Raw genomic sequence first — 13,467 nt, 5'->3', positions numbered from 1 at the left:
AAATTCACAAAAGAAAATGCGCATACCTATATTTCTTTTGGGCCAGTTCTGGAAGCCTGGTTTGGAAATTAGAACAAAGCAGGACAGCCAGTCCCTGGCTGAGAGCCAGCTGACAATCGTAGGAGAGCGGACCATACAAAGGCTTTGGTGCCTCTTGGCCCTGAAGAGCATCTATCCGTGATGCATCATGTTGCCTTCATGCAGAGAGATCGAGCGAGTGGGCGGAAAGTGATGGTGCTGCTGAACGGGACCAGTTCAGCGAGGACGACCACGCAGCGTGGATGGGGTACAGAATGCTTCTGTGTGTGTGTGTTTCTGTGCGTCAGTGTATGTATGAGAACACTTTGGGAGCTACATGGTGCACCTGAGCCTCAAACCATCATTAAAGTACTTCAGAGTGTCTACATTGCAGCAGGATGAACAATAAAACCCTCTAAAAGTGCCCAAGAGTGGCCACAGCAGTTGGAAAGGACACAAAGCAAAGATAGCAGGAGTACTGGGAACAGGGGCCCCCCAGGCCATCATGGGTAGGAGGTGAGCGAGAGACCGGGGCAGCAGCTGCACTCACTGTGAGAGATGGTCGGGCTGGCATGCAGCTGCAGATACTGCACATCCTTGCTGCGCAGCTGCGAGTTGAGCTTCTGCAGAGAACTGTCCCGCTGCCTCAGTGCCGATTCCAGGCCGCGGATTCGCTCCACGTGCTTCTCCACAAGCGTCGTCTACAACACAGTTCAAGGCAGCGAGGCTAAATGACCAGAATGTCTTTGGACAGGTGTGGCGATCGAGAAGACTCAACTGAAAATCCAAATTTCACTTCTTGCCTGAAACATAGTTATACCCTGTAATCACTTCTATACCAGTTATGTTCTTATTTTCCAGGCTGGTATCGTCAATCACAAATGCATTAATAACAGTGTCTTCTAGCTAAAACTGGACTTCAGCACTATAAACATATATTATATTGGAATATTAAGCTGGGTTTTTAGTTGACTAGGTAGTAGGCAGTCAAAACCGCATATAGCATCATGGGACACATTCCAATAGCAAGCAGCCACGATGCTATATGAAAAGCATATTGACATGCTCCTGACATGATCTGGTAAACCAAGGGGCAGAAGGACCACCAATAAAGTTCTATAAGAGCATGTTGACCATCGTTTACACCATCTTACAGTTTACCCTGATTTGGACTGGGGCAGTTTCAGGCTAAAGTCATTCACATGCTTGAGGAGAACCATAGAGGGTTGCTTGTCTCTAACCATCTTGTCAAGGTCTCTCTGCAGGTTGCTTTTCTCCATGTGGATTTTCTCATAGGCCTGGATGACATCCTCCAGCTGCTCTTCACGCTCCTTACTCTTCTGGAGCTGTGAGCGAAGGAGGAAGGAGATTGTGAGAAGAAGGGGGCCTGAAGATCAGAGTGCACATGAGCAAGGAAGAAAGACACTGCTGGATTAAACTGGTAAAAACATTTTGGGGTTAGAAACCAGTTATTTTAAGTGGGTAACATTGGAACTTAAGTATTACTTTTCAAAAGTTCTAAATTTTGGCTCCCTGAGGTCTGATGTCACATCACATTGAGGCCAAGAGCAGTGCCAAACAACAAATGATGGTAGATTTGGACTATAATATCTGATATTAATGTGCATGAACAGTAACGTAGCACTGAGAATGGCAACCAGGAAGCAATTCTTCATCTGTAATTCAAGTGGAGATCTGAATTTTAAGGAAAGGCATGTTTGACATCTTTATCTTTAATGTTGGTGCTGCATGTGAAATGTATTCTGCAGAGATTTTGAAAAGAAGATTATCAGTGACTTAAGCATTATGACTAAGCCCTCAGAAAGTGGGGCTGGCTCAAAATATTGTGGTAGGAACTGAACTGTCAAAAAAGATTCAAGTGTATTGGCAGCTGAAGGTTATGTATAATGCCAATAAAATTAATTGACATTATGTTATGAGAAAATGACAAATGCCTAGAAGAATTAGACAGTAAGTGCTAGTGGATGAGGAGGAGGGAAAAGTTCGGCGAGCGGCTAACGCATGGGCTGAGAAAGACGTTCAAAGAAGAGAAGGAGAAGAAACTAAGTGCCGGCAGAGAGTAGGAGCCGGTGATGCTAATCACCATAGTGGCCACTGTAACACGCTGCCGTCCACAGACCTGGGCAGCTGGTTGGAGCCCCATGAAAAGTGTATGTTTGCTGGACTTTTGAGGCATTTTCATTCTTGTAGTGAAGCACCGAAGGTGTGAATCATGACGCAGGTCCCGGGAATGTATCCAACACTCTTTAACTGCTCCCCAAGACATGAGGCATCACAACCCTCTGATCTGGCAGCTTATAGGGACCCTCTGATGCGCATCCTCCATTTTACTCCACCCCTTTCGAGCTTCTCCTTCTCTTGCCCTCCACCTCCCCCACCAGATTCTTCCATCCTTACCTCGTGGGTGAGGGTGTTGACTTTCTGTTGCAGGCTATCATTTTCTGATTGCAGCAGAGCAGTCTCCTTGGGCTCAAATGAGCAGTACGAGTTCCTGTCCTCTCCGAACTCGCTGATCATAGGAAACTGAAAAGAGCATCGCACAGGGGTGAGGTGACCTTGCAGCACGTTGGATTCCAATTCCTCATACATTTACGAGCACGTGAGAACCACCGGGTCATTGAAACCTAGTTACACCCTTCCAGATAAATTACACCCAGCCCACGGTGGCCATGACAAATGAAGATTGTAATGGCTACGGTCATTTAGCTAAACGTGGGACTCGGTCACGTGGTTGGATCCAAAACGCAATTGAGCAGGACAATTCCCAGCAGACACTATACCTCTTTACTTCAGCTTTGTCTTACCATTTACATCCCTTACATAACTCTTCTATAAGCCAGTCAAAACTGATTTGTTTTGTTCTCGCTTTGATTCATTCTAACATGTTTTGCTTTTTATGCAAAAATGTCCCCATGTTTCTTGTCTGCTCGGTCACCAGAACGAATGCCCTGGTCTGACCGCCTGCTCTGGGATAGAGGCCGTTTGTAAGCACGGGCACATCTGCGAGGGTGTGAAAGGTAAGTACGCTGCTACTGGTGCTGCTGGCTGATGGCATCTGTCACTTCAGAGCTCCTCAAGCTTCTCGGTCACATGATCTGCCGGCCAGCCAATGAGCACACCCCATCTATTCTGGGGCAAGTCAGCTTTGCAGCATTCAAACCTTATATCAGTATGTTAGGTGTAATGTGTGGGAACTAATGATAACTTTTTATGACATGATAGTCATGTTCAACTGATAACGACTAGAAAACAGTAAGAAACATATCGAACTCTGAGGATGCAGAGATATCACATGACGGTGGTACTCAGAAATACACACACATAACACAACCATCATAGTACATTTTTATATAGGTAGTGCATTTCCAAAACTTGTGCGTTTTGATATCTGTGCCCATCCACCTCGTCTAATACATTTTGTACTCTCCGTGTGTCTGTTGCCACTCTAGTTACATAACGTCTTCAAATCTTTTTTTGAACAAAAAATATTATAGCCGTCCACCGTCTCACAGTCTGCCGATGGCCACGGTACATATCGGTTTGGTTCTGGGCAGCACCATGCTACTGACCCAGTTGCTGCTACGTTAAACAATTCTCTCCTTTGATCGTGTCTCTTGTTCGTGTACGTTTGTATTTGCATTTTCCCTTGCCTTTGGCACCATGAAAATCACCATATTCTCTTGACCTACAAAACCTTGTTGGTTTCAGCAGACAGCTGATGTACTGGTTCAGGTCTTAGAGTAAACTCATATATTCTGTTTACTATGCAGGCAGGCATGGAGTGCCACAGGGCTCCTTGCTGGGTCCTTTGCTCATCTCTCTCATGTATTATTGCAATGCATGGTAATAGCTTCCATTGCTGTCAGTGGCACACATTTCCTTTGTGTGCAAACACCTAAAGTTTCCGAGTTGGTCACAATGGCTGCATCTCGCAGTTTTTCTGAAATGAAGGATTGGTGTTACAATTAGCCTGGATCTAACATATGATTTAGACATTAGAAGTATGTCCTGGAACTTTCTGCTATGGAATGCTGCTACCCGACCTTCTGGCGGGGCCAGAGGAGACAGAACATTCATAAATTCACAGGTAAATTACATGACCATAATATTAGCACCAAATGATGGAAAAGTAATGTGTTCTGCTGTAATATCAAATTTAGATTTGAATACAGAATTCTTCTAACCTTTAACAGTCTAAATGTATTAACAGCGTAACATCTTAGTGATTTGGTCCAACTTCATCCACAAAAGGCTTTTTGTATCAAGATATGGTAGTAGGGCAGCTTTTTATAGAATCACCCACCCGTGGTTCACTTATCATATCAAAACATTTTCTTACTCTAGTGGAAAAACCCCATTTAATGGATTTAATAGATCTTGTCTTTAAACTTGAGCGGAAAATACATCCTGAGCACAAAGCTGTTTGTGTATTAAGAGAATCCCACTGACAACACATGTAGCCGCCGCATGTAAATGTGCCGTGAACTTATAAGCAGATGTGTCCACCTCTCTAGCCTCACAGCTTTCTATTCTGCTTCCGCAGCTATTATCCAATACATTGGAGAAGCTCAGATTCGGCTTTTTAAAAATCATCTACTTAGCCATTCTTTCTGCTCGTCCGTTTACCAGCGTCAGACTACAGCAGCTGTATAACAGACATGCAGCAGCAGCATCCCAAGACAGGACTCAGAACTTCAGTTTGATCAGTGTCAAAGATCGGGGTTTGATCTGATGAACCAAATGTGACATTCTCAGTGATTCAGAGCAGTTGTAGGTAGACAGCTCAGCAAGGCTTTGCATGTTTGACGAGATGAGAGCACAGCGCAAAAGCCACGTGGACAGAAAGGAATAATTAGTTCGTTATTGTTATCATGATTGTTATCCGTAAAACCGGTTTTACGTTCCTCACTTTACTGCATTGTCTGGATCTGCCAGAACCTCACTGAGGAAGTCCAGGAATGTGACTGTCAGGCTCTGCACTATGGTTAAACACTGAGGAGTTAGACATACTGAAAAGTGCTCCTCTTTTTCGTAAGATCCGAAGGTTCAGTCAATCCCACAAAAAGCCCTCTGTGACGTGCCGTCCCGTCCCCTACCCTGGGGACGCTCACACGCTCTACCTTTATCTCATACAGCTTGAGTTTCCTCTTGATGCTGCTGTTTTCTCGTTCCAGGCCGACGAGTCGAGTCTTGATGTCGTGGTAGGCGGTGATGAGGGCGAAGTGGGAGGCAGAGTAGATGTCATCGGGGATGGGGCTGGAGGGCCAACCCACCCCACAGACATCCTCCTTGAGTCCCTCGCCCCCGCCCAGAAGGCCCAGCTCACCCCCGAACAAAGACTCCATCAGTGACCCTCAATCTGCAAAGCAAGACACAAACAGAAAACTGGAGGATCAGAGACCAATGTCGGGCAAAAAAATGGGCATTACACTTAAATTCAAGTACATCCAGTGCAAAAATGTATTTCAATAGATATACTCCTCATTTCTGACTCACACATTTCACTGTTACCTAGGTAGTAAAACCATCTGGTAAATGATCTATTCTGCTAGTTTCTATTTTTATTAAAAACGGTCATGTGAAATTTTATCATACTCTCTATATATATCTTTTTCTATTTATAGAGCATTGGCGGAGGAAGGCACACAGAGTTTTTTTGTTCATGTAGAGGAAAGATATATTCTCTGTAACTGGTGCCATCGATTTCACTGGCATGCAAATACATTAGTTACTTCAGGCCTTGAAACAGTCCAACCAGCACAAATGTGTCTCATTAAATGCATTAGAAGCTTATAGATGTACCTGAGCAGGAATAAAACCCACCCACTCCATCCCAGCCCCCACACAGCCATGGCACCGGTCCTCAGGAGGCTTGTGTATAACATGCAATACACACATTTACAGTGTGAGTTCCAGGAACAGAAGCCTGCCTGCCCCCGTGGGCCTCTAAGCTGCAGCCTGCGGGGCTCCACTTGCGAGTCAGTGAAGGGCAAGTGGAGGCCCGTGGACTGCAGCCGATACGGCCTTAATACCAAGGCACAGGTGCATGTGTGAGCCAGCAAAGGTAGCAGAGCAGGAACCAACCTGCAAACTACTCCAGCACAGGGAGTCCCTGCTAATTCCCTCCACCCCCCCCCCCCCACACACACACACACACACACACACACACAACACATTCTCACAAATGGACTCCATGGGGAGGATCACCACTGAAAATGAACAGATGATAGTAATGAGGAGCGGACAAGAGTAGCAGCAGCCGGGAGAACAAGGGGTACTGGGTGTTAGCAGTAGCCATGTGGCGCGTTAGCGGGACTGCAAGCACAGTCACAGGAAATGTGTGCAGTTCCAGGTTCTCCAAGTTTGACTGGCTGAGTGCTTGCTGAGGCATGACTGTATTTTCACAATCCTTTACTGTGCTTTTTGCCATGACATTTAAACATTACAAATTATTATTCATATTACAATACAGTATAAAGGAATCCAGAGGCAACAAGGTTAAAGTCAAACATATGAGGCAAAATTTAATGTGCAAATCTGTTAATTCGTGCTGGCTGCCGGATGTGGATCCTACATGACTCATAATATTCAGGTTCACGTCGATATGCTAACTTCTGAAGTTGCTCTGAACATCCCGCAGACATTTGCTGCCAACTGTGAATGTTCTTCAATTTATTACGGCCTCCAGGATAATCCGGGAATGGGCCACGCAAATCCGCACACATACTCACGTGGGCGCGCAGCCCAAAGATGCTGGGGAAAGGCTGCTGTTTGGGAGTTTAAGAGCAGGTATTAGTGGATGTAAGCTGTAGATTTGCAGACTTACCAGCCCAGCTAATACATACTGTAAGGTAGCCCAGACTCAGCCCTGGACACTGTCATCCCTCTATTCCTGCACCCATCCACCAGTGTTCAGGAACCTCTTATCGAGTTATGACTGATCTATCCTGAGAAGGAAAACTGTCCCTAACCCCAGCACACAGATCACCCTGAGTACAAATTAGATAGATGTCCCATTCTGTTTTGTGTGTAATTATACCCTTGACCCTTTTTTAACATGTGTGGGGTTTTTAAACAAATGACACTTCACTTTGTAATTACATTGTATGTGGACACATTCATTATCGCAATCCAAAATGTCTTAGTAGCCCATGGGAAAAATACAGCTATTATACAGCGCCCCCCTGCCTTCACCTCACACCATACACATTTTTCATTCAGTATCCTCATTCTTATTTACTAAATGTATTCATTTCTTTAGTAAATTGCGATAACTGAAAACATTTAACTTGAATTGCCCCTTTCTTCATTATGTAAATACCTGCAGGCTGCCCTTCAACAAGGGTAATTAGTAAATTGTCTCATGTAGTTAAGTAATAATCTTTTTTCATTTGAGACCTTCTACCTTTATGTACGAACAAACCAACCAAAATGGTCCTGTCTGACACATCAAATATTCTTTGTACGTAACTTTCGTTTTTTGTACTTGTGTCCATTTAATAATCCCAACTGCAGTTTCTCTGTATCAACCAACATTTTATTTAGTTGTACTATCAGCTCTTCTTGTTTTCTGCTACTACTTCAAACAGTTAAAAATAGATTATATATGAAAAACTACACTAAAGTTTTGCATGCAGTTTTAATACAAGGAGAGAACAAAAGTCATTAAACATAAACATCTCACTAGCAAACCTCTTGGGTCAAGTGCAGTTAAAAACAGAATCTAAGAGTGTGCTGGCCCACCTCTGCTCAGAGTCCTTGCTTCTATGAATCTATAGAAATGTTCTACCTGCTTCTGGTAGGTTCTGTTGTACTCCCAATGTAGTGCAACAATCTTTCATTTCTAAGAATACATGACAACAAAACAATGGAGTAAGCAAACACATAACATAAAAGCAAAACAAAAAAAAAAACAAAAGGTACCTCTAGCTGTAATCAGAATATAGACATTTGCTTGCCCGTGTTCAATATATTTTGCATGTGGGTTTCACAGACTGAAAAGAGTCAGATGGTGCAGCCAAAAAATATTCTATTTTAGTTATTTTTTAAATGAATACCTTCAAGAAGTTACCGTTTGAGTGTCCACAATGCATCTGACATTGTTAATGCGCATTTGTTTTTTGCATTTATGACATTCATGATTAGTAGTAATATTAACTACGCTTGCGCCACCTGCATTTTCAAGCTCATTTCAAACTGTGCAAGCCTAACCATGAGCTGGAAATATTGTTTTAATACAGTACAATCCCATTATAATGGACTTTAAGGGATCTGGCAAAATAGTCTGTTATAACCAAAGTCTGATATATCCAGAGTTGCTGTATGCCCAGAACATTACAGGACATCATTTACTCATGACACACCCCAGCAGAAACACTTGTGGTATAGATTATTATATTGTACATGTAGTAATCCAACTTTACCTGACTGTTGGAAGTATCTATGGCCTATAAGTGGTTATACATGTACGGTACAGTAGTCACCTTCACCTCTTTGCTTACTGCATCCCTCCAGCTGCGAGCGTCGTCCGCTGACGCACAGCGTGCCTGGTGATGGACAGCCACACAGACCAATCAGTGTTGCCTGCTATTACACCATGCCTATTTATACAGCGTGACTATTAATAATCCCGACTACGTATCTGCATTGGATATCACTGGCACGCCATATGCCTTGTAGGTGGAGCCTGCATGTCCGTTATACCCCGGTTATACTAAAATTGCCCCTGGGGACCAAACTGTTTTTCTGTTATAAGCGAAATTCCGTTATATGCGAGTCCACTATATCATGTTTTTATGCATGTTCGTGAAGGCGCACAGCCAGGACCAGTGGACCTCGTCTGTTATAGACAATATTCCGTTATAAGTGAATCCACTATAATGGGATTATATTGTATCTGTGTTAGATCTACTAGGCCTAACCTTTTCACTGTGCTATGAAGATCACTTCTTCTTTATGATGTCACATACAGTGCACCAGTTACTAAACTGACTTTTAAATTAAAAGCCCCTCGTCCCAGTTGTGCTGCTTGACATTTGAGGTGATGTAAATTTGAGGACAAATGTTTTTCAATTATCTTAACAGTCAGAAACATTTGTAAACCCAAAAATCATGCATATTTGCACCAGTCTGTTGTGAGCATGCCTGCAACAGACTATTTGGCATGTGGTTGGTCGACTACATATAAACACAAGCCATGATTAGGCGATAACTTGTCGGATTTAAGGTAGAATGGGTTAAATGTAAGTGAATGACGATAAAAGCCATTTAAATTGGGGAACCCTGAACTAAGCGGAGAGCAGCGGTATATACAATGAAACTGGATTTCTTGTTTAGCTGGATAACTTGTCAGATTTAAGGTATCTTAGTTTAAATTAACTTTATTTTCATTCACTTACATATAGCCTAGACTGCCTTAAATCTGATTCATGATTAAGTTATCCAGCTAAACAAGAAATGCTAGGGGGTGTTCCATGAAAGTAGCTAAAGAAAGCCAGACTTTCCCGAAAAAGTCAGACTCAAACTAGCACCATCTCTAAACTTCATTGGAGTTCATTGTCTCATGTCGTTCCACCAACGCAGTTCAGCTTTAGCTAATAAAGGTTCATACGAGACAGACTTTAAGTCCAAATGAATGGATGAACGATTGATCGATCAAAGGAGTCAGAAAGCGTGTAAAACAAGAGCAGTGTTTTATTTCCGCCGCAGAACAAATGCTGCTGATGGAGCTGTATGAAGAATACAAAGATGTAATTGCTACAAAAAAAGCAATACTGTGGCCATAAATAAAGCCAGCGTGTTGACTTGGCAACGAATTTCAGACTGACTAAATGCGTAAGTTATGTAAATGTTACAAGTGCCTAGTACAGTGGCACGGTGGTGCAGTGGTTCATGTTGTTGCCTTACACTGTGAAAGTTTCTGGTTCGATCCCCATAGCCAATGGGGAACCTTCTGGGTCGAGTTCACAGTCATTCTTACTGTATAATGTTATTCTGTATTATTTGATCTCCGTAAAATACAGTGGTACCTCGGGGTTCGAATCCTAAAAAGTTCTGATCGTATTTTCCCCATAAGAAATAATGGAAAACCAATTAATTGTTCCCAGCCCCCCCAAAAAATACACCTAAATATGTTGTTTTTTTTAGCATTTAAACATAAAAAGAACAGGATTTATTTTCAATAAAAAGCACTATCACCAACAAATGACGCTATCGCAGCGAATGCGAGGCTGAGACTGAAGCATTACCCTTTGTTTCCGCTGAGAGACGCACAGCGTGACTCATTCCCCTGTGCGTACAAGTTATCTTAGGTCGACTCGAGTTCGTGGTTCGAATTCTGAGATTCAGATCGAGTTCTAGGTAATTTTTTTCCAACTGGTTGATTCGACTTTTAAGAAATTCGAGTTCTAATGAGTTCGACAACTGAGGTACCACTGTACTTTCAATCGCATCCCTGTCAAATGTTCTGCACAAATAGCCGTCTATTATTGACAATTTTACCGGCTTATTATTGACAAATTAATTGCCGGTTTACTAATAAACTTTAAAAGTACACAGTGACTAAACAAAATATAAAAATATCTTCCAGTTCATATTATTTTAATGGTTTTTTATATGTTTCAATTTCAGTCATTCCATTTCACGTTTGAACTTTGTAATATGGGTACGCTTTTATTTTTATTAATTTGGAAGAATTTGGAATGCTGAGACATGATTTTTATAGGCTTTATTAGATTGATCACATGACATGAGTAGTGAGAGCGCAGAATTTCATTTGTCGGAACGATCTTTTGAGAATCAGTTCCCCCACGTCAGGCGTTCTTTGAGACAACGCTTAACTAAGTGAGACAGTTAACCTGGTCCAGAGCTGTCATGCCCTGCTCGTCCGATTCTCCCGTGTGCCACGCCCCCTCATGTACCTCATGTGGAATCCCTGTGTGACCAGCTATTTCTCATTGTTAATTAGTCTGATGTATTTAAGTCCGTGTTCGAGAATGTTTTCCCAGTCTGGTCCTTAATGTCATTTGTGTGTTTCCCTGTGTGAGATCTTGAATAAGCCCCGTGTTCCTTGACATCTTGGATTCCTGCTTGTGTTTCCCCGCTCCAGAGACAGGAGCAGACTTGTTCATACGCATAAGTTACCATGGTAGCTCAGTGGAGATTCATTTAAGACACGTTGATGGAACAGAACTCCCATTTAAATGAGCCAGATTTGTCTAAATAAGTCAGACTTTCCCTTAATCCTGCTTCCTGGAACACCCCCCTGCTTCATATTTGCATTTTCCGGGTTCTGATCGACAGAGTTATAGACTAATAAAGAGTTGAGATTGTCGGGCGAAGATCAGGTAGATACAGGTAGATGTAGCGACACAAGTTGTGGTGGGCGAGGAGAGCGCTGTACGTTGTAACGATGGTTAGTTTTCGTATTTTCTCTAGAAATTTGGATGTTGTATCGAAGTTTACGCTGTAAGGCTGTACGCTGTAAACAATGGCTGCTATTGCAATAATACATAGGCTAAAAACGAGAATTAGAAACCTGTACGTTGAAAAGGTGAAAACGTATCTGGGGTACGTAGTAACGAGGTTCGACTGTATCAGCATGAGCCTGTCCTGGAATAGGACTTGCATATCGCAAGTGAATATCATTGAATGAAAAATTAAGCACAGATTAATTCTGGAGACTCTACAGAATCCAACAATACCAATTGGTTGAATCCTAAATATTCCCTTGTAATAACTCTAGTCCAACAGATTGGACTTCAGCGTTAAACAGGTTAAAATTTTAGTTCTCTAGGTATGTGTTTAAGGCAGGGCTGCCCAATCCTGCTCCAGGAGAGCTACCACCCTGCAGAGCTTAGGTACAGCTCTAATTTAACACAGAGTCAGCTATGTTGAAGTTAAGCTGGTTCTCATACTGAGCTATAACTGAAGGGCCTGATTATCTGTATCAGGTGTGTTAAATTAGGGCCCCTCTGCCTCCGCCTGTCCTTGTCTGCTGCTCATCCCTGTGTCCCTCCTGTCTCTGCTCTTCGTCCCTCTGTGCCTCCCATGTTCACTCCTGGTCCTTCTGTTCCTCCGTTTCCTCCCAGTCCCTTTCTCCCGTCTGTTGGTGTTTCCCCTGTATCTCCCTTCCTGGTTTGTCTGTCCGCGTTCCCTGTCCTGTGTCCGGTCCTGTCTTGGCTTCTGCCTTTGTGCTTGTTTTGTTTGTCCATCTTGTTCCCGGTCCCTCGTTAATGGTTTTGCTCTTGTTTTCCAGGTCCTGTGCCCTGGTCTTGTCCTGTCCTCCGCTCTACTTGGGGAGTGCGTGCCCTGTCATGACCTGCGCGTCCAGTCCTTGTGTGTGCCACGCCCCCTGATCATCCACGTGTGCTTCCCCAATTGTGCCCAGCTGTTCCCTGTTATTTCGGCTTGTCTTGTGTATTTAGTCCACGTCTAAGTTCGTATTCCCCAGGTCCATCATTGGTGTCGCCATCTGCCCTGTCTTCCCCTGAATAAACCCCGTTTCCAGCATCCCCACCTGCCAGCCTCGTCCTTCCCTGCTTCCTGCCTGCCCGTCTACCTGCGATCACAACAGTAAGTGGTAATTTAAAGGTAAATTGGTTTTTGGACTGTTGGATAAAACCCATAGCTCCACACACAAACACACAAGCATACAGAAAACCAATCACTTTAATTGCAACTTACTAGTATATATTGTTGCTGTGTCTATTCAAGCAATATGGCTCCTCTAAATCAGACATCAGAACACAGACAGGTTAATGCTCAGATCAGTTGCCGCATTCCATCGCCCTCATTGCATGTGTTTGCCCTGTAGGGGGGTGCTTCACAGAGGCTGTTTTGGACCAGGTTCTGGCAAAGCCACTGGGAACCCATTAACAGGGCTGTAGGGAAGAGCACCATCGATGCCAAGGCCGGGTGGAACAGTGCTGACACAATGTGTGCAACCCAAGTCTGAGAAGGCTGACCCAGCTGCCACGCGGACTCTCCCATGCTGCCCCCCGTCTTACTTAATTGTCACAGACACTCCTGACTGAGGTATGCTTTGAGAACCACTGTTCTGCCCATTTCCATTTCTAGGCCTGGGTATCGGTATGGTCCTCATTTAGTATGGAATGCAGTAAAGATGAGGAATCCCAGGACAGGGAAAGCCACTCTGATTAAGACCAGTGCCAAAAGTCCAGTTACAATATACATACACCAAGAACCTGAGCTATAATCCCAATCACCAATGTTTAATCACTTCCACTTCAAATCTCTGTATCTTGTCCTACTTGTTTGTCCTTGTATGTTGTATGTGTACTGCTTATATATTATATGTTTTGTGTATTGTATGCATAATGTTTGTTATTGTGTTCTATTCTGTTATTGCTATTTATTGTCCTTCATCATTATTTGTTATTTAAGTTTGCAGAGTGGCATACAGGAAAG

The 13,467-nt window shown here is 43.3% G+C and overlaps 2 protein-coding genes across 3 annotated transcripts in view; one reads left to right on the top strand and one right to left on the bottom strand.

Moving 5' to 3' along the window:
- Positions 1-13,467, top strand: part of pdk2a (pyruvate dehydrogenase kinase 2a) — a 116,915-nt gene that overhangs the window by 48,166 nt on the left and 55,282 nt on the right. The gene's annotated exons all lie outside the window — the stretch shown is intronic.
- Positions 1-13,467, bottom strand: part of tbkbp1 (TBK1 binding protein 1) — an 87,849-nt gene that overhangs the window by 44,692 nt on the left and 29,690 nt on the right. For both annotated transcript variants that reach the window (XM_049015202.1, XM_049015201.1), the window contains 4 exons: positions 5,160-5,398; positions 2,437-2,562; positions 1,260-1,364; positions 569-719 (listed from right to left, as the gene is read on the bottom strand). In XM_049015202.1, coding sequence (XP_048871159.1) covers positions 569-719; positions 1,260-1,364; positions 2,437-2,562; positions 5,160-5,384 — 607 coding nt within the window. In that variant the 5' untranslated portion in view covers positions 5,385-5,398. The remainder of the gene's footprint in view (positions 1-568; positions 720-1,259; positions 1,365-2,436; positions 2,563-5,159; positions 5,399-13,467) is intronic.

Source organism: Brienomyrus brachyistius, chromosome 5 (assembly GCF_023856365.1).
Source record: "Brienomyrus brachyistius isolate T26 chromosome 5, BBRACH_0.4, whole genome shotgun sequence".
Classification (NCBI taxonomy): Eukaryota; Metazoa; Chordata; class Actinopteri; order Osteoglossiformes; family Mormyridae; genus Brienomyrus; species Brienomyrus brachyistius.
Note: the sequence above shows the minus strand (reverse complement) of the source record. Positions and strands in the feature narration are given on the sequence as shown.